The following is a 19,704-nucleotide window of genomic DNA, read 5'->3' as shown; positions in this document are numbered from 1 at the left end:
TGTTATGCAAACATAAAAGGATGAACAAGGAAGAAGAAACATCTTTTTTAAGGACACCTAAGAATCAGGTTGCATGGAAATGAGTCAAATGCTGGAAGTTAGAAGAAAGACTAGCTGGAAAGAAGGGATCAGTGGAGGGTGACTTGGGAGGGGGAAAGAGGAGTGGTGCAAGGGGATTATGGTCATGGTATATTGTCTATAAAATGCTAAATAAAATAAAATGTACAAAGTAAAGCTGGCCACAGTTACAGATGCCTTTACTCCCAGCACTCCAGAGACTGACGAAGGAGGCCCACCATGAGTTCAAGGCCAACCTGGGCTACAGAATGAGTTCCAGGTCAGCTTGGACTGCAGTGAGACTGCCTCAACAACAAACAACAAAGTGGGAAGTAATCACATCACCTCTTACTCAGAACACCAGGCAAAGCTAACTCAATGCTTTAATATGACACAAAGTGGCCGACAAATGTGTTAAAACTGCAAAATATCACCAGTCACACACTATCTGCTTATAATTCCTCCAAGACCATCAGAAAATGTCTGCTTTTCAAGAGTATGACCAGTTGACTGAACGGAGCTGGTAAGGGCACAGCATGCACACTTACCTTAGCAGAGCATCTGGTTTGCTCAGCTGGTTGTTAGGAATACAGTTCTCCATTAAGTCTTTGTGTGTGCTCGGGCTCTTGCTGGTGCACTTCTGCTTCTTCTCATTTTTACCAGATGAGGAAGGAATGCTCCCATTTGTAGCGCTGTGACTTCGAGGTGAGGAGTTCACAACTCCACTGGCATTTTTGTAATTTTTTGAGGAAGCAGTGCATGAGTCCTCTTTCAAGAGATTTTCTGTACTTCCTACAAGATCATTATTTAATCTTTTGCTATTGATATGGTTTTCCATATATTCAATTTCTTGTATTTTTGAGTCTACAGGCTGTAGGATGTTGTTGTTATTTATTCCAAGGTTATGTTTTTTGGCATCCTTGTCCTTTTCTTTCCCTTTTTCTCGATATTCTATCTCTGGCAAAGTTGTGGACAGTTTTTTGTTGGCTGGGATGCCTCCATTGTGATGTATAAGGATCGAAGAATCCATGTCAGGTAATCCTTTGGCTGCTACAATACCAAAAACAAACCAACAAACAAACAAAAAAAAAACCCACACTGGAATATTTAGCTTTTTAAAAACACAGACAAAATTGATTTAATAAGGCATATTATCTAGATGTTGAAATTATTACATTAATTAGAAACTCATTTAGAAGTATTATAGTACATTATGCTAACTTTAAGAAATAACTCTAAATGCATTTGAGAAACTGCATGTTTAGAAATTTGTATTTTATGAACATCAGGCAGTAAATATTTGGCTTTAAGATTAGAATTTTATTTTTAAAAATTAGAATTTTATAATTAAGTCATACTTAGTGTATCAATTAAAACTTTTTGTCACAGAGGTAAGAGGACAAAGACAAGTCATTTTCCTAAGAGGGCGTATTTTAAAAGATACCTGTATTAAACAGGCTGCTAGTAATGTTACTGAAAACATAAGAAACATATAAAAAGGTGTGAATTCAGGATATGAGACATGTATTTTTTCCTCAATTTTAGTACTGAGGTAATAAGAAGCATGTACCATTTACCAGGTCAGTTATAAAGAATTTGTTGTATTACCTCTACATTTTAATGTGTTAAGATATACTTGAAAGATATTTTTGTACTACCTCAGAGAAAAATATTTTGACACAAACTAAAAAACATCATCTCAAGTTTCCAACTCCTCAGCCAAGAAAACTAGTGTTGCTCTCAATGTATCTATCATTATTGGAAAAATAGAAATTTTAAATCCAGGGCCAGGCATGGTGGCACACACCTTTAAGCCCAGCACTTGGGAGGCAGAAGTAGGAGGATCACCATGAGTTCAAGGCCACCCTGAGACTATAGAGTGAATTCCAGGTAGCCTGAGCTAGAGTGAGACCCTACCTCTAAAAAACCAAAAAAAGAAAATTAAAATCCAGGTTAGGAGGGGAAACTGAGGAGGGAAGGGAATTATCATGATTTATTGTCTATAATTATGGAAGTGGTCAATACAAAAACTTTAAGAGGCTGGAGAAATGGCTTAGCGGTTAGGCGCTTGCCTGTGAAACCTAAGGACCCTGGTTCCAGGACCCACATTAGCCAGATGCACAAGGGGGCGCACGCATCTGGAGTTCGTTTGCAGTGGCTGAAGGCCCTGGCGTGCCCATTCTCTCTCTCTCTCTCTGCCTCTTTCTCTCTCTGTCGCTCTCAAATAAATAAATAAAAATGAATAAAAATTTTTAAAAAAAATTTTAAAAGGTCAAAGTAAAATAATAATAAAATAAAATCCAGGTTGGAGAGATGGTGCATAGGGTAAAGGCACCAGTTTACAAAGCCTGCTAACCCAGGTTCAGTTCCCCAGACCACACATAGAGCCAGATGGCACATGCATTTGGGATTTGTCTGCCATGGCAGGAGGCCCTGGCATGTGCATACTCTCACTGTCTCTCAAACAAAAAAATTAAAAAATTTAAAAATAGCAATTTAAAATCCACAATATCTTAACCATGAGAACAGGACTCATCTGTCTTTCTGTGATCAGAAGACCTCTGAATATACAACTGAGCCCCATGGGTCCACACCACTGTTGTGCTTATACTCTGGTTCTTGACTCACTTCAGCTACCATTTCATAGCTATATGCTATGTTGTTGCCGGGCATAAATACTTTCTTATAAAATTTGTAATAAGTAAAGTATTAAATAAGAAATCATGAAATTGAAAATAATGAAATAGGGCTGGAGAGATGGCTTAGCAGCTCAGGTGTTTGCCTGCCATACCAAAGGATTCTGTTTCGATTCCCCAGGATGCACGTTAACCAGATGCACAGGGGGCGCGTGCATCTGGAGTTTGTTTGCAGTGGCTGGAGGCCCTGAAGCAGCCAATCATATTCTCTCTCTCTTTCTCTCTCTTAAATAAATAATATATATATATATACACATATTTATATTTATATTTATTTATTTATTTTAAAAGACCAGTCTGTTGGGCTTGCCTCAAAAAAAAAAAAAATGAGCCTGGGCTAGAGTGAGACCCTACCTCAAAAAAAAAAAAAAAGAAATAAACATAGGAAGCAGATGACCTTTCAGAGAGTAAGAAATATCTCCACTTTCCATTTCATGACAAAAACAAAAAACAATGGCCCTGAGGAGAAACACCAGAAAATAGGAAAATCCAAAATTCTAGCTATTTTTTCTTAAGGGAGAAAGTCTCCTAAGACAAAATCTGAGTGCTGTATGGGCCTACAGCTTCAGGGTAAAGCCCTACCTTCCTCGGCCTCCTTTTCTTGCTTCTGTAGCATCTGTTGCTCTGGAGGAAGGGCCTGCTGAAGAAGCTGCATATAAAATTCGTTTTCCTTTTGAACTTCCTTTTGCTTCCTTAACCGCATTTTGTAGCTCACATAACTTTTGAAGCCAAAGCCCAAAGTCACCACCGGGTACCCAATACTACAAAGAAGACAATCTGGTCAGTAACTATAATCTTAAAACAATACAAGTATCGAGCACATGAGAATACCTATGACTTTAAAACTAGAAAATAAATTCTAACTGATGACGGCTGAAGTCAGCATTGGATAAGCACACACACAAGCATGTCTGCTGTGGAAACCACAGGCAGGTACATGTGGAACAATCTCACAGAGAACAAGTCAATAGCTAAACCATAAGAAAATAGTTCCCAGCAGACTCTGGGATTCTTTAATCAAAAAGTCACCACAGGAACTGCTAGATACAGTGCCCAGTATCTTTGAAGAAACAATGAACTGTCTTATGCATTAGATTTTAGGCATCTGCATACTTACAACACTGTTATGAGTAGCCACAAGCAAACATACCAAAGGTTAAAAATCAAAAGGACAAGCCGGGCGTTGTGGCGCACGCCTTTAATCCCAGCACTCGGGAGGCAGAGGTAAGACTGCCATGAGTTCAAGGCCACCCTGAGATGACAGAGTTAATTCCAGGTCAGCCTGGATCAGAGTGAGACCCTACCTCAAAAAAAAACAAAAACAAAAACAAAAAACAAACAAAAATCAAAAGGACATCATTTAATATTAAAAAATTGTACTGGGGGGGTCATGTCTGCCATGATGCACATGTAGAGGTGAGAGGACAACTTTAAGGAGTCTGTGCTCTACCTTCTTTGAGGCAGGGTCTCTTGCTGCTGCAAATGAACTTCAGACTAGCTGGCCTTCAACTATCATAGGTACACAGCGATCATAAATACCAATGCCAATTTGTGCCCAGCTTTATGTGGGTGCTGAAGAATTGAACCCAGGCCAGCAAGCTTTGCAATCAAGTGCCTTTAACTGCTAAGCCATCTCCCCAGCCCTCCATTATTTGATTTTTTACTATCAACAGTTAGGGTCAAATTCAAATTACATTAATTTATCCTTCTGGCTGCAGAAGGAACAGTATCACCAGTTATTTCTGGAAAGTTAATTCATAAACACTCTGTCATACATAAATTCAAGAATCACTCATCAGCTATTACCTAATTAAACCAGGTGTATTTATAAGTCTACTCTCTGGGGCTAGAAAGTAGAACCAGTTTCATTCATCAGACTGATGAATACTATTTCAAAGCCTCTATATTGTCAAAATTATATTATTTCACATTAAAACTTATCAATTCGTAATTATTCCAAATGTGTTCCCACCACAAATCAAAATGACATGCTTTATTTAATTCACTTGTCTATGAAAATACTAAACAGTACTGGAAATAATCTGGTTCACACCTATAAATGCCACCACTCAGGAGGTTGAGGTAAGTGAATCACCATGAATTCAAGGCCACCCTGGTCTACATAGTGTATTCAGGATGGCCTGGCCTATAGAATGAGACCCTTGTCTCAAAAAAAGAAAACAAAAATTGAAAAGAATTTGAGTTTTGATATATATATTAGTAAAAATTGGTAAAATTAAGAGAAATGTGAATAGTGATTTCCTCAATAGATGTAGAGAAAGCAAGCCCATTTTCAGACATGTTTTTAGCTAAGAGTTAAATGTCATCTTGTGCTCATTTAGCATCACCATGCATACTAAAAGCAGAGCGACAGAGATGAGCATAACTCCTGCACAAAGATGACATACAAATTCGTGAACTGCTCCATATTCTTAGTATGGCTTCTTGAGAGATTTTAAAAAATGAGATACATCTCAATATTCACCTACATTTCATAAGAAGAAATAATATCCCTTTAAAGACATTAATAATGGGGCTGGAGAGATTGCTCAGTATTTAAAGGGGCTTGCTTGCAAAGCCTGAACGCCCTGAGTTAGAGTCCCCAGTACCCACATAAAGCCAGATGCACAAAGTAGCAATGCACCTAGAGCTCACTTACAGTGGCAGGAGGCCCTGTACACCCATACCCTCTCTCAAAAACATTTTATATCATCTTATTTCCTTTTTCCCCGACCTAGGAGGCAGGTAAAAAAGGTGAAGCTTAGAGACAATGATAGACTCAGCAACACAACTATTAGGACAGGAGTGGGACTCCAACACCTTCTGTCTAAAAAGGCTCATGTTCTTCCCAGCATGCTGGACTGCTCCTGGGTTCATGTAGTCTCTAAGAAGAAAACTTCATAGGGCTGGAGAGACGGCTTAGCAGTTAAGGCACTTGCATGCAAAACCCTTTGGTTTTTTTGTTTGTTTGTTTGTTTGACCCAGGTTCAATTCTCCCAGGACCCATGTAAGCCAGATGCACAAGGTGACACATGCATCTGGGGTTTATTTGCAGCAGCTGAAGGCCCTGGTGCAAACGTTCTTGACCTGCCTCTTTCTCTCCCTCTCTCTCTCTCTCTCTCTCTCTCTCTCTCAAATAAATAAATAAATAAAATTTTTAAAGCTTCATAGTTGGCTGGGTGTGGTGGCACATGCCTTTAATCCCAGCACTTGGGAGGCAGAGATAGGAGGATTACTGAAAGTTCAAAGCCACCCTGAGACTATATAGTGAATTCCAGGTCAGCCTGGACTAGAGTGAGACCCTAACTCAAAAAAACAAAACAAAAAAATTTCATAGTTGAACTTACCATTCTACATGAAAATATACATTAAGAATACTGAAGCCGGGCGTGATGGCACACGCCTTTAATCCCAGCACTCGGGAGGCAGAGCTAGGAGGATCACCATGAGTTTAAGGCCACCCTGGGATTATCACGTAATAAATTCCAGGTCAGCCTGAGCTAGAGTGAGACCCCTACCTTGAAAAGCAAAAACAAAACAAAAAGAACACTGAAAATTAGGGCTGGAAAAATGGCTTAGAGGTTAAAGAACATGTCTGTGAAGCCTAAGGACCCAGGTTTGATTCTCCAGGTCCCATGTCAGCCAGATGCATATATGGTGGCACATGCATCTGGAGTTTGTCTGCAATGGCTAGAGGCCCTGGCGTGCCCATTCATTCCCTCACTTTCCCTCTCTCTCTCCTGTCTCTAACAAATAAAAATAAAATCCTAAAAAACTACTGAAAATTATGAAAAGAAATCAGAATACTGAAAATGACTCACCAATGAGCAGCAAATGGACGACAAAGGTCTACGTGAAAATTTTTGAGGTCTTTAAATCTAATTGCTGCTTCAATGTAAACAAAGAGTATCCAGAGGGACACTGTAGGCAGACACACTCCTCTTTCTGTGGAAAGCAGCAGAGAGACGAGCATCAATGGTACACTGACACACAGATGGTTGTTTGGGAGATTGAGTCAACTATAGAAACTTGTATTAAGACTTTCAACTCAACTAAAAAACAATCCGATCCAAACTGAAAGCTTATTGATGACAATTACACAGAAACACTGACAGGAATAAAAGGAAAACGTCTTGGAAGAAAATATCCAGAATACATGTAAAAAAATATTCATAATCTTCGATATTAAGAGCTCCTAGCAGTCAAAAGAAAAGGTGACTGAAGCTGAGTGCATTGCTGGGTGTCTGCCTGTAGCGTCAGCACTTGGACAGCTGAGGCAAGAGGATGGTTTGAGCCCATCCTATGAAAATAGTGACTTGATGGGCGTGGTCGCGCACGCCTTTAATCCCGGCACTCATGAGGCAGAGGTAGGAGGACTGCCGTGAGTTCAAGGCCACCTTGAGACTCCATAGTGAATTCCAGGTCAGCCTGAGCTAGAGTGAGACCCTACCTTGAAATACCAAAAAAAAAGAAAATAGTGACTAAAGCAAACAGACAAACCAACAACACAGAAAGCTGAACTAGTGCAGTAGTAGAACATAAGCTTGACATCTGCAAGGCCATAGGTTTAAGACCCTCCTACATCTCCCCCCCCCAAAAAAAGGGGGGTAGAAAATGAGATAAAGACAACTGAAGAAAACTTTTCAGTCAAAAAGAAAAAAAGCTGGGTATGGTGGCACATGCCTTTAATCCTAGCACTTGGGAGGCAGAGATAGAAGGATCACCATGAGTTCAAGGCCACCATGAGACTACAGAGTGAATTCCAGGTCAGCCTGACCTAGAATGAGACCCTACCCCAGAAAACAAACAAACAAACAAACAAAAAATAAACTTTAATACTAACAAAGAAGAGGAAATTAAAACACTAATTCCTAGAATAACCCATTAGGAAAAAATTTAAAGACATCCAATAGTGTAGTGTAGGGAGGACAAAACTTGACAGTAATATAAATTGTGGCAACTTTTTTAGAAGACAACTTGGCAGTGTAATTAAGTTTAAAATGCTTGTAGGGCTGGAGAGATGGCTTAGCAGCTAAGGTGCTTGTCTGGGGAGCGTAAGAACCCAGGTTCAATTCCCCAGTACCCATGTAATCCAGATGACCAAGGGGGCATGCTTGTCTGGAGTTCATTAGCAGTGGCTGGAGGCCCTGGCATGCCCATTCTCTCTCTCTCAAATAAGTAAATAAATAAGGCATTTCAAATGCTTGTGAATGTATGTGTAGATGTGTGCACACATGTATGCCCCATGCAGAGGCCAGAGGAGGGTGTCATTGTGCTCCACTATTGCTCTTCCTCCTTGTTTTCTTAAGACAGTCTCACTGAACCTGGAGCTTGCTGTTTTTTAGCGAGCTGACTGACCAGAGTCCTCTTATGTTTGCCCCATCAGCACTAGGGTTACAGGCGCACACAGCCACTAAGTGGGAGCTGGGGATTGAACACAGCTCCTCATGCTTGTTGAATAAGCATTCTTACCTACTGAGTCACTTTCCCAACCTTCAAGTACTTATACTTTTAACCCAGAAATTTTACTGCCAGGACTCTTAACTTATAGAAATGCAAAAGAAAATATTCATTGTACTATTGCTTACAATAGCAAAAATTTTAGCTTAACTTAAATGCTCATCAACAGGGCATCTATACAAAGGAATATGTTGCCAGTTTTCTAAAGAACGTGTTGTCATGATCTGATAATTTTTTTTAAATAAAATTCTTAAGAACGAGCTGTAAGACAAAAAAAGGTTTTTCTGACATTTAAGTACTTGAAAGACTAGAGTAAAACTCTACCTCGGTGGGGAGGGGGGAGGAAAAAAGTACAAATAACCAGGCTATACATATTATATATACATATACATATACCTACATACATACTACATACATACATATAGTAACCAAATAGGTCTCTCTAGCCCAGGCTGACCTGGAATTCACTCTATAGTCTCAGGGTGGCCTTGAACTCACAATGAGCCTCCCTCCTCTGCCTCCTGAGTGCTGGGATTAAAGGTGTGTGCCACCATGCCCAGCCAGAATAAATTCTTCATTAGCCTAGGCTAGAGCAGACCCTGACTCCAAAAAAAAAAAAAAAGGAAAAAAGATAGAGAGCTAACCTAAATAATAATAGTAGTAAAAAAAGTTATGTGGGGCTGGAGAGATGGCTTAGCAGTTAAGCGCTTGCCTATGAAGCCTAAGGACCCCGGTTCGAGGCTTGATTCCCCAGGACCCACGTTAGCCAGATGCACAAGGGGGCGCACGCGTTTGGAGTTTGTTTTCAGTGGCTGGAGGCCCTGGCGCGCCCATTCATTCTCTCTCTCTCTCTCTCTCTCTGTCTCTCTCTACCTCTTTCTCTGTCGCTCTCAAATAAATAAATAAATAAATTTTTTAAAAGTTACATGGTTGAGTTTCCTCAAGAAAAAAACACTGAAGCAATTTAGGGAATCACTGTATCTAATCAGAGTCCAAGGTACCCTATTTGAGCTAAAGTTCCATTCGATATTATTTTGATTACTATACCTTCTGATGACAGAGGGAAAAAAAACTCAGACCTAGAGACAGGCACAGGTATAAATGGCCCAAGAGAAGAAACACAAGGGAAAACATGCTTTTTAAATCCCTTAAATCAGAGGTCAGTAGACTAAAGAACACTCATGGCAGCTTATAAATCAAGTCAAATACAGCGGGAGTGCTAAATACAAAGAAAACCATGCTCACAGTGGGAACTCCAAACCCCAGAGCTCCAATGTCAGCACCAAAAAGGATGACTATTTCTCCAGAAAGCCTTTACTATCTGGAGCTCTCTCAGTAGCCAAAACACTACAGGTTGCAGCTGGCCCTACGAATCAGGTTTCCTGTAGCTCTGCAGACAAGTGTGACGCGCTGGTAGCCAATTCTCAAACCCCAGTGCATGTCATGTTCAGGGTTTCACAATGGGTTGGAGCTGTCAAAACAGCTCATCTGATCTGGGTTTGAAATAACAGTGTTGCTTGAAGAAAACAAAAGGTGGCTGTATAGCTCTCCTCTAGTTAGAACATACTGGAAATACAGTACACAGGGCCACTAAAAACCAGACCAGCGTGGTAAGAATTCTTAAAATGTCACACAATGAAAAGCTAGTGAAATCAAAGATAGTTTTGCCTACAGAAAAGAAAGACATAAGAGAATATGACAGGGTCTTTAGATCCCAAAGAAATGGAAACCAGAGGGAGATTCCATTCATTCGAGTGGTTCTCCCACCCAGTTCACTATTTTGGCTTAGAGGATGGTCTTATAGGTCCCAAGACACACTAATGAACGTTTCATACATTTTCATGTTTGGGGAAAAGCTTTTTTTTGGATCCTCTAAGAATCAATGAGCCCTAAACAGTTAAGTCATCCTGGGTTGAGAGTGTAAGGAAGACACTTTTGTAGCATAGTATGGGGAACAACTTTCTATTACAGCAGCCCCCAAATGGTTACACAGCCAGAAATGGAAGGTAAATTCTGTGTCACTCTGTGTTTCCAAGTAAGGGAAAATCACTATGAAGCCACTATGAGCCAGGGATACTGTGGGGATTTATTTGTAAGTAATTTAAGAGTTCAGTTAAATACCCTCTGAAGTTCTTTTCATACATCAAAGGGGGCAATCATACCCCTAGAGCAGGGAGCCACTTCTGACATTCCTTTCAATACTGAAATACTGTTATCATTTTTCCTACTTGGCACATGGCTGTCTTTAACTAGCCCTAAATAGAAATCACTAACTTTTTTAAACTGGTATTTTTGTAATAAAGTTTGTAAGTTAAATGCCTACCACAGGGACACTAAATCATAAAGGTTTAAGTGTTTGATTTAAATAATGAAAAAAGGGCTTGAGAAATGGCTCAACTGTTAAGGTGCTTGCCTTCAAAGCCTAAAGACCTGGGTTCAATACCCCAGTAACCACATAAAACCAGATGTACAAGTAGCACATGCGTCTGTTGCTCATTTGCAATGACAAGAAGCCCTAGTGTGTATGCTCTCTCTCATGCTCTGTCTCCCCTTCCTCCTTCCCTTCCTTAAATAATTAATGAAAAAAAAATCTATGTATAAAAGTTGGCATAATGCCACACACTTGCCATCTTAGCACTCAGGAGGGCAGAGTCAGGAAATTGGTGCAAGTTCAATACCAGCCTGGTCTATCTACATTGTGAGTTTTAGACCAGCCAAGATTAAATATTGAGACTGTCTCAAATCACCAAAAAAAAAAAAAAAAGTATATTACAACCTATATATATGTATGTTACAACCTATTAGAGAAAGGCAACTTTAAAACATCCACATAGCCAGGTGTGGTGGCGCACATCTTTAATCCCAGCACTTGGGAAGCAGAGGTAGGAAGGATCACTGTGAGTTCAAGGCCACCCTGAGACTCCATAGTGAATTCCAGGTCAGCCTGGGCTAGAGTGAGACCCTACCTCGGAAAGCCAAAATAAATAAATAAATAAGATATACACATAAACTCAGCTCTAAATAACTTATTCAAAGAATTCACCGTATTTTGAAAACACAAATCTAAGGTTTCTGTCCAACCAATCATTAACACTTACCTGTGTGCCATACATATTGAACCCATACGTATGTGCTAGCAGCAAAAAAAAGCCATTGTATGGGAATGAAGAGCAGACATATTATATTTGATGTGAATGCTACACAAACAAAAAATACTGAGAAGGCCTAAAGAGAAAACAAGACAAGTTAAAAAAACATCTTAGAACATGTTGTTTTTAAATACAGGTCATTAAAAGATTGTCGGACAAAAGTATTGAACACAGACCAAGTTAACAAGATGAAATTTTAAACATTTACAATATACCATATAAAATGCAGTGGTCATGTGTTTGATCCTATAGCACATACACTAAAAGGCCTGGCTAACACTGTATTAAGGATGAGTATTACTAATGGTCCTTAAATCATGAAGATGAACTGGACTAGAGCAAACTAAACTGGACCACAGTAAGCTCACTGAAATCCCATAGGCAGGTTGCCTGAGTGAATGTGAATGTGAACATGGAAAAGCCTCCTTTCTCCCCACAAGCCTTTTCTAAATCGTTTCAGTCTTAAAAGAGAGGCTTGTTTTAATGCAGATGAACCAAAATATTAGCAAGAAATATGCTGATGGTAGTAATTTAATAATGCTGCCTTCCGCTGGACACCAATATCCGTTACTAATCAGATAGAAGCTTGAAGCCATCTTCTGAATGCATGGATTTGCTCTGACCAAAGAGCCAGGCTTAGGTTGGAGCATTAGCTTTAAGGTGTGGCTATGAAACACAACAGAACACACAAGCCAAAAGAACAAGCCCAGGCCAGTGCCCTTGCTCTAACCCAGTAGTGTGAAAACTGTGGGGATTCCTGAAGAGTCTCTGAGATCCTACTTTTGGGGTCTTAAAGATCAAAATTTGTTTCATAATAACAACATGCTGTCTATCTTTTGCATACTCATTCACTGATGAGTATAGTGGAATTTTCCAAAATTGCATGTGATAGTGTAGACTGAGTTGAGAAACAGATATAAAACTCTAGCTATAATCTATCAGGCCAAACATTAGACAATCTTTCTAATGGAGCCATTTTCTGTTTGTTTTTTTTTAATAGTTACTTTTATTTTAAAGTGTAATTTGTAGTAACAAATTACTACTGTTAAACCATAGGTGAATCATGAATTTAAACTGATAGGTATAACACACCTTAACAGAAACTCTTTGGAGTCTTCAGTAACTTTTAAGAGTTTAAAGGAGTCCTGAGAACAGAGCTTGAGAACCACTGCTCTAGCTTGAATTCAACTGCTCACCAGTGACAGGGACTCCAGAGCACCTGAGAGTAAGACTGGGCAGTTACTGCTTCCCCTCATTATCTCCCTTTTGCACCTCCACCCATCCCTTCTTACCACTGGCATGAAAGAGAAAATAAAATGGTCCTGCCAATAGGTTTAGCTAATAGTCTGAGGCCCATTTCAGTCCAGAAACCCAATTATCTCATCCCAACACAGTCACCTAAGTATTGCTAATAAAATCCACATGAAACAGATCACTATTGCTACTGGAAATTTTCTTAGAATGGTAAGTCCCTCATGGTGGGAGAACAGATATTAGAAACATACCAGTCCCTGGTATCTGAAGGAATCATAGACGCTTCGGATGAAAAGCCAGAATGGCCACAGGTATTCAAATCTAAATTCCAGGACAAAGTCGGCCAGAAGGACAAGTGCCCACACTACCAGGAATTTCAGGTATAGAAATGTACTGCAAAATATAAAAATAAAGAATTAAGGTCATTTGTGAAGAACTAGGAACAGGAAATGCACTGCTTCTGTTTAAAATAGCCAAAAATAATTCACTTACCACGGACACAATGGCAGTAAAGCACAACGAGATGCTGCTATAACTCATGTAGATTGTAACAAGCTCTGGTTTCTCTCAGAAACTCATAACTAACGACTAAAAGTGCCGAATTCCATTTAAGATGGAGGAAACACTTAAATCTCGCCACTATTTTAAAAATGTGCTAAGTGTCTGCCTTTAAAATAGTGCAACACTCTCCAAATTATAGCTTCCAAGCTGTTCTCCATTAGAAGAAAATGTCATGGTTGAAAGGCTTCAAATGTGCTGCTTCCCCCACCCCTCTACATCTGCTCAAGAGTCTTTGAAATTCTTGACACACACCCAACGTGCTTCAAGAATCATGTCCTTCTCCCTCCCCCCCCACCCCACTCCTCTGGCCTTTACATAGCATTCATCTGCAATGATCAAACAAAATATAAATAACTTCCCAGAATAGTCAAAATTAACTTAAGGAGCAGATGCCCATCACTACCAAAGACTGAGGGCACAAAAAATAGTAAATGAAATGACTTTAAGCATCAGGCTTGTTTTGACTATAAATTTGTGTTCCCAGGTTCCCTCTGATTTGTTAAACAGATAATTTAACAAACCAGTTAGCACACATATGTAACCACTGCACTAAGCTCAAAATAAGGTAAGTATATAGATACTGAATTATTTTTTCACAAAATCTCAAAATCATTTTCTACTTCATTTGTTACATAATAAATGATAAAGACCTTTAGCTCTTATCTATCAATAAACTTCCACAGGGTAGGCCAAATTTAAGTATTAAAAAGAGAGTTCTTCCGGGCGTGGTGGCGCACGCCTTTAATCCCAGCACTTGGGAGGCAGAGGTAGGAGGATCGCCGTGAGTTCAAGGCCACCCTGAGACTACAGAGTTAATTCCAGGTCAGCCTGGACCAGAGTGAGACCCTACCTCAAAAAAACAAAAAAAAAACAAAAAAAAAAAAAAAGAGAGAGTTCTTGGGGGCTAGAGAGATGGCTTAGAGGTTAAGGAGCTTGTCTGCAAAGCCTAAGGATCCTGGTTCAATTCCCCAGTTCCCACATTAAGCCAGATGCACAAGGTGATGCATGCATTTGGAGTTCATGTGCAGTGGCTAGAGGCCCTGGCATGCCCATTCATTCTCATTCACTCATCCTCTCTCCCTCTCTCTTTCTCTCTGTCTCTGTCTCAAATTAAAAGGGGGGGGGATGCTAAAGGGATTTTCTTGGGCTGAAGTGATTGCTTAGCAGTTAAGGTGCCTGCCTGCAAAGCCAAAGGACCCAGGTTCAATTCCCCAGAACACACATAAACCAGCTGAGCAAAGTGGTACATGAATCTGGAGTTCATTAGCAGTGGCAGGAGACCCTGACGTTCACATTCTCTATCTGCCTCTTTCTCTCGCCCTTTAATAAATATTTTCTTGGGACTGGAGAGATGGCTCAGCAGTTAAGGCACTTGCCTGCAAAGTCTAATGTTCCAAGTTAGATTCCCTAGTACCTACGTAAAAGCCAGATACACAAAGTGGTGCATGCATTAGAGTCTGTTTACAGCAGCAAAAGGCCCTGGCATGCCCATTCTCTCTCTCTTCTATCTCTAATTATAAATAAAATATGTTTTTAAACATTTTCTTTTTTATAATTTTTGTTTATGGGAACGAGAGAGAGAATGGGCACACCAGGGCCTCCAGCCACTGCAATCGAACTCCAGATATGTGTGCCATCTTATGCTCATGTGCGACCCTGCACACATTGTCACCTGGTACATCTGGCTCACATGGATCTGGAGAGTAGAATATGGGTCCTTTGGTTTTGCAGGCAAGTACCTTAACCACCAACCCATCTCTCCAGCCCTAAAAAATATTTTCTAAATCATATTTGGAGGCACATACCCATATCAAAGCACAGGGAAAACTGAAGCAAAAATACTGAGGGTTTGAGACCAGCCCAAGCAACACAGCAAGTTCCAACCTAGCCTGTGCTACATAAAGAGACCTTGTACTAAAAAAAAAAATAAATTTAAGGCTGAAGAGATGGCTTAGTGGTTAAGGTGCTTGCCTGCAAAACCAAAGGACCCACATTCTACTCTCCAGATCCCCAGGTTCAATTCCCCAGGACCCATGTAAGCCATATACACAAGGTGGCACATGCATCTGGAGTTCATTTGCAGTGGCTGGAGGCCCTGGCATGCCCATTCTCTCTCTCCCCCTAAATAAAAAATTAAAAAAATAGTTAAAAAATTAATGAGTGCTAGTGAAAATGTAAAGCAGCAGGACTTCCACACTGTGGGGGAGGTAGGGTGGGGGCATAAACTAATGATAGGGTAACCAATGACGACAGTATAACCATGACTTTCCAGTTTCTTAAGAGTTAAACATACACCAGCCTCGTGACTCAGACATGCATGTCCAAGGCATCACTCAAGACTTACATGAAACTATTACCACCAACTTTTTTTGGTTTTTGTTGTTTGTTTTTGTAACCCAAGCTTACCTGGAATTCACTAGGTAGTCTTAGGCTGGCCTCGAACTCACAGCGATCCTCCTACTACAGCCACCCAAGTACTGGGATTAAAGGTATGTGCCACCACACCCAGCTACTAATTTTTTTTTTCAAAAAGTTTATTTATTTATTTGAAAGGAGAGCAAGAGAAAGAGAAAATAAGATGAGAATAAGAGCACCAGGGCCTCTTGCCACTGCTAACAATTCCAGACATATGCACTACTTTGTTCATCTGGCTTTTCATGGATACTAGAGAAATCAAACCCTGGTCATCAGGCTTTACAAGCCAGCCCCTTTAGCCTCTGAGCTAGCTCTCCAGCCCCCCCAGCCATTTTGAAGACTGCAGCTAGTGGCATACATATCAAAGGTACATGATATGTGAAAGCATATACAGATTTTAGTATATCTACACAGAGTAATACTATGTAGCATTAAAAGGGAAGAAACTACTTGAGGGGGGCAGAGTTAGGGTAATTTGACCTTGAAGGTAAAAAGGGCAGCAAAGTTTGCACTTCCTAGAAATCCAAGATGCTCTGACTTCTTATCTCTCTTGCCTAGTTCCATAGAACTGTTTTTCCACAGTAAGGACCCCTCTTAGGAGGGAGGTCTTTCATAGGATTTAAACATTGTGGTTGGTCAAGTTCAGACCCCGGAACTTGCTGCCATGGCTAACCTCTTTCTGAGACAGCCCCTAGCCTAAGCAACCCGCTGGTCCACTGGTTCTCCTGAGCCAGAAGACAGCCCACCCTCATAAGGTCATAAATACCTTGGCAAGGGGAAGGCAAACTAACTCTCTGATCACTTAGGAATTTCCAGCAGTGGGTGAATTTTTCCCTCTGCTGGGCCTGGGCTGGCTTGGCCTAGGCCCTAGCCCAGGCCCAGCCAAGAGAGCTCCCTAGCCCTTACTCTGGGCATGGGTTCTTTATCCCTTTAGACTCCCCATTTGGCAGGAGCTCCTTGAATTTTCTTTTCTCTTTTCCTTTTATGCTTTTTCCCCCAGGCCCTCCATGTGGGAACTCTAGCCACGTGGATGCCTTTCTTGGCTCTACTTCCCTCAATAAATATAGTAGTTTAGTAATTATTCTTCTCCATGTTCTTTTTTATTCAATTCTTTGCCTAAAATTAGAAACGAATCTAGGGTTTGGGGTTCAAGGACTTTCCTGGACCCTTAGCACCCCATTACATACTGATATAGGCCACATGGAAAAAACTCAAAATTATCCCAAAAGCAGCTGGACAAAAACATATTAATATATGATATGAAGCAAATAAAACTGAAGCTTTACTGACTTTAGTACTAACTAATCTAAAGAGAGAATGCAGATCAACGTTTGCTTGGGACTGAAGGAGAATGAAAAGTGGAAGAAAGAGACTTCTAGGGTTAGTAGATATGTTCTTCGTATTGGTTGTGGTTGTTAGTGGGTCCTCTCAGAACAACTTAAATTCATGCAATTCACAGTAAATCAATATACCTTAATAAAGCTTCGAATAATAAAACCATGACAATCACATAAGTCAAGTTAAAAACAGATCTAAGGGCTAGAGATATGGCTCAGTGGTTAAGGCACTTGCTTCCCATAAAGCCTAATGATCAGAGTTCGATTCCCTAGTACCCATGTAAAGCCAGCTGCACAAAGTGGAGCAAGTGTCTAGAATTAACTCGCAGTGGTTACAGGCCCTGGTGCACTCATTTATGTTCATTCTCTCCCCACTTCTCCCTCTCTCTTTCCCTCTTCTTCCCTTTTTTCCATCCCCCCCCCCCACAATCTCTCTCTGCCAGGTGAGGTGAAGGAACATGCCTTTAAGCCTGGCATTCAGGGGGCTGAAGTTGGAGGGTTGCTGGAAGTTTGATGTCAGCCTAGAGGGAGACCCTATCTCGAAAAACAAACCAAAAAAAAAAAAATTGTCTATGGTTAAAAGGTTCAAGTAGGAAGATAACCACTAGAACAAAAGCAGCAGCATATATTTCCAAATAAAAGCAGGTATTTATGTCAACTCTGAAAACAATCAACATAGTAACAATACTGTAGCAAAGGTTTCTCAGTGAGTCCTGAGGCACCAGAGCTCTTCTGATCTTATCCCTAAGATCAAAGCTACTTTGTCTTAATAGGTATAATACACTATTTGCCCATTATTATTATTATTATTATTATTATTATTATTATTATTATTATTTGCAAGCAGAAACAAAGACTGGGGGAGGAGGAAATGGACACACTAGTGCCTTTAGCCTTTGAAAATGCATGCCCCATTCTGTCTATCTGGCTCCACATGGCTGCTAGAGAATTGCACACCAGTCATGAGGCTCTGCAAGCAAGTGCCTTAAACTCTGAGCAATCGCTCCAGTCCTATTTGCCTTTTGAATTATAATTCCCTCAAGATTATTCAGGGTGGGATGCTATTTTCAGAGGCTAAATGGTAGAAATAAAACTCTAAATGCAGAAACAGAAGAGAAGGCAATTTGTCTTCTAATCACCATCATTTAAAAGATACATAGTTTGGAAACACCCAGAATTCAATTTGGTTTGGCCAAGAGCTTTGCACGGTATTTTACAATTTTTTGCAATGTAAGCATTCCAATACTGGTGTGATTAAATTATCTATCTGAATAAATAAGCACCAACAAAACCAAGATTTTGTTTTGTTTATATTTTTATTTATTTATTTATTTGAGGTAGAGTCTCACTCTAGCCCAGGCAGACCTGAAAAGCATGGGTATCCTCTTATCTCAGCCTCCTAAATACCAGGATTAAAGGCATACACTACCATGCCTAGCTACATCAAAATTTTTAAAAATGTTATTTATGTGTGTGTTAGAAAGTGGGGAAGGGAAAGACAGAGAGAGGAAAAAGGGTGGGACACTAGAGAGATGGCTCACTCATTAAGGCCTTTCGTACAAAACCTAAAAACTAGAGTTTAATTTCCCAGTACCCACATAGAGCCAGATGCAGAAAGTGGCACATGTATCTAGAGTTTGTCTGCCGTGGCTAGAAACTCTGGTGTGCCCATTCTTTTTTCTGATCTGCTCCATTTCTGACCTGGGGCAGTTCACCCCTCTTTAGACAACTTAGTGGTCTCTTGCTCCTGGAAGATCACTATACTGACACCACACTTAGTGCAGACACTCAACTGGTATAGCTCACTATAACCAAGAACTCCTGAACTCAAGCAATCCTCCTACCTCTGCCTCCCAAGTAGCTGGGACTACAGGCATGCACCACTGTGCCCATCCCACTCTTTCTTTCTTTCTCTCTCTCTGTCTGCTTGCAAATAAAGTATTGAAAAATACAAGCTGGAAACCTCGAATATCTAAAACAATTTTGAACAACAAAAATAAGGTTTGGTGGTATTGCCACACATGATTTTAACCTATATTACAGACCATAGTAACAAAAAACAACATGGTACTGGCACAAAAATAGACATGTTGATCAATGGAACAGAATAGAGGATCCAAAGGTAGCTAGAGCCACCTTATCTCCAACAAAAATACCAAAAATACTCATTGGAGAAAAGACAGCCTCTTTAGCAAATGGTGCTTGGAAAACTGGGTAGAAGGATGAAAATAGATCCTTCTCTCTCTACATGCACAAGAATTAAGTCAAAATGGATGAAAGACCTTAATATCATACCTGAAACTCTGAAACTGCTAGAAGAAAAAGTAGGGGAAACCCTTCAACATATTGGTATTGGCAAAGACTTTCTGAATATAACCCCAATTTCTCAGGAAATAAAACCACAGACTAACTGCTGGGTCCTCATGAAATTACAAAGCTTTTGTACAGCAAAGGACACTGTGAAGAGAGCAAAGAGGCAACCTACAGAATGGGAGAAAATGCCAGCTATACATCTGATAAGAGGATTAATATCTAGGATATACAAGAACTCAAAACATTACATAATAAGAAATCAAACAACCCAATTAAAAACGGGCTACGGAACTAGAGAGTTATTCTCAAAAGAATAAACACAGATGGCATATAAACATCTAAAAAAATGTTCAACATCCCTAGTCGTCAGGGAAATGCAGATTAAAACTATGCTGAGATTCCATCTCACTCCTGTCATATTGGCTGCCATCATGAAAACAAATGACCATAAATGCTGGTGAG

General features: G+C 40.1%; 1 protein-coding gene and 1 non-coding gene across 4 annotated transcripts in view; one reads left to right on the top strand and one right to left on the bottom strand.

The window, feature by feature from the left end:
• Maco1 (macoilin 1) overlaps window positions 1-19,704 on the bottom strand; it is a 119,224-nt gene that overhangs the window by 62,968 nt on the left and 36,552 nt on the right. The window contains exons 2-6 of one of the 3 annotated variants that reach the window (XM_045150159.1): window positions 12,868-13,009; window positions 11,312-11,346; window positions 6,575-6,698; window positions 3,336-3,514; window positions 606-1,107 (exon numbers count right to left, since the gene is read on the bottom strand). In XM_045150159.1, the coding sequence (XP_045006094.1) occupies window positions 606-1,107; window positions 3,336-3,514; window positions 6,575-6,698; window positions 11,312-11,346; window positions 12,868-12,893 (866 nt within the window). In that variant the 5' untranslated portion in view covers window positions 12,894-13,009. Of the gene's footprint in view, window positions 1-605; window positions 1,108-3,335; window positions 3,515-6,574; window positions 6,699-11,311; window positions 11,439-12,867; window positions 13,010-19,704 lie in introns of those variants that run through there. The other 2 variants (XM_004657500.3, XM_045150160.1) reach the window with 2 other exon arrangements.
• LOC123461246 lies at window positions 5,084-5,187 on the top strand. Its single transcript, XR_006637535.1, has one exon. It is a non-coding gene; the product is annotated as a U6 spliceosomal RNA (small nuclear RNA).

Source organism: Jaculus jaculus, chromosome 5, assembly GCF_020740685.1.
Source record: "Jaculus jaculus isolate mJacJac1 chromosome 5, mJacJac1.mat.Y.cur, whole genome shotgun sequence".
Classification (NCBI taxonomy): Eukaryota; Metazoa; Chordata; class Mammalia; order Rodentia; family Dipodidae; genus Jaculus; species Jaculus jaculus.
The sequence above is the reverse complement of the archived record's forward strand: the minus strand, read 5'-3'. Positions and strand labels throughout refer to the sequence as shown.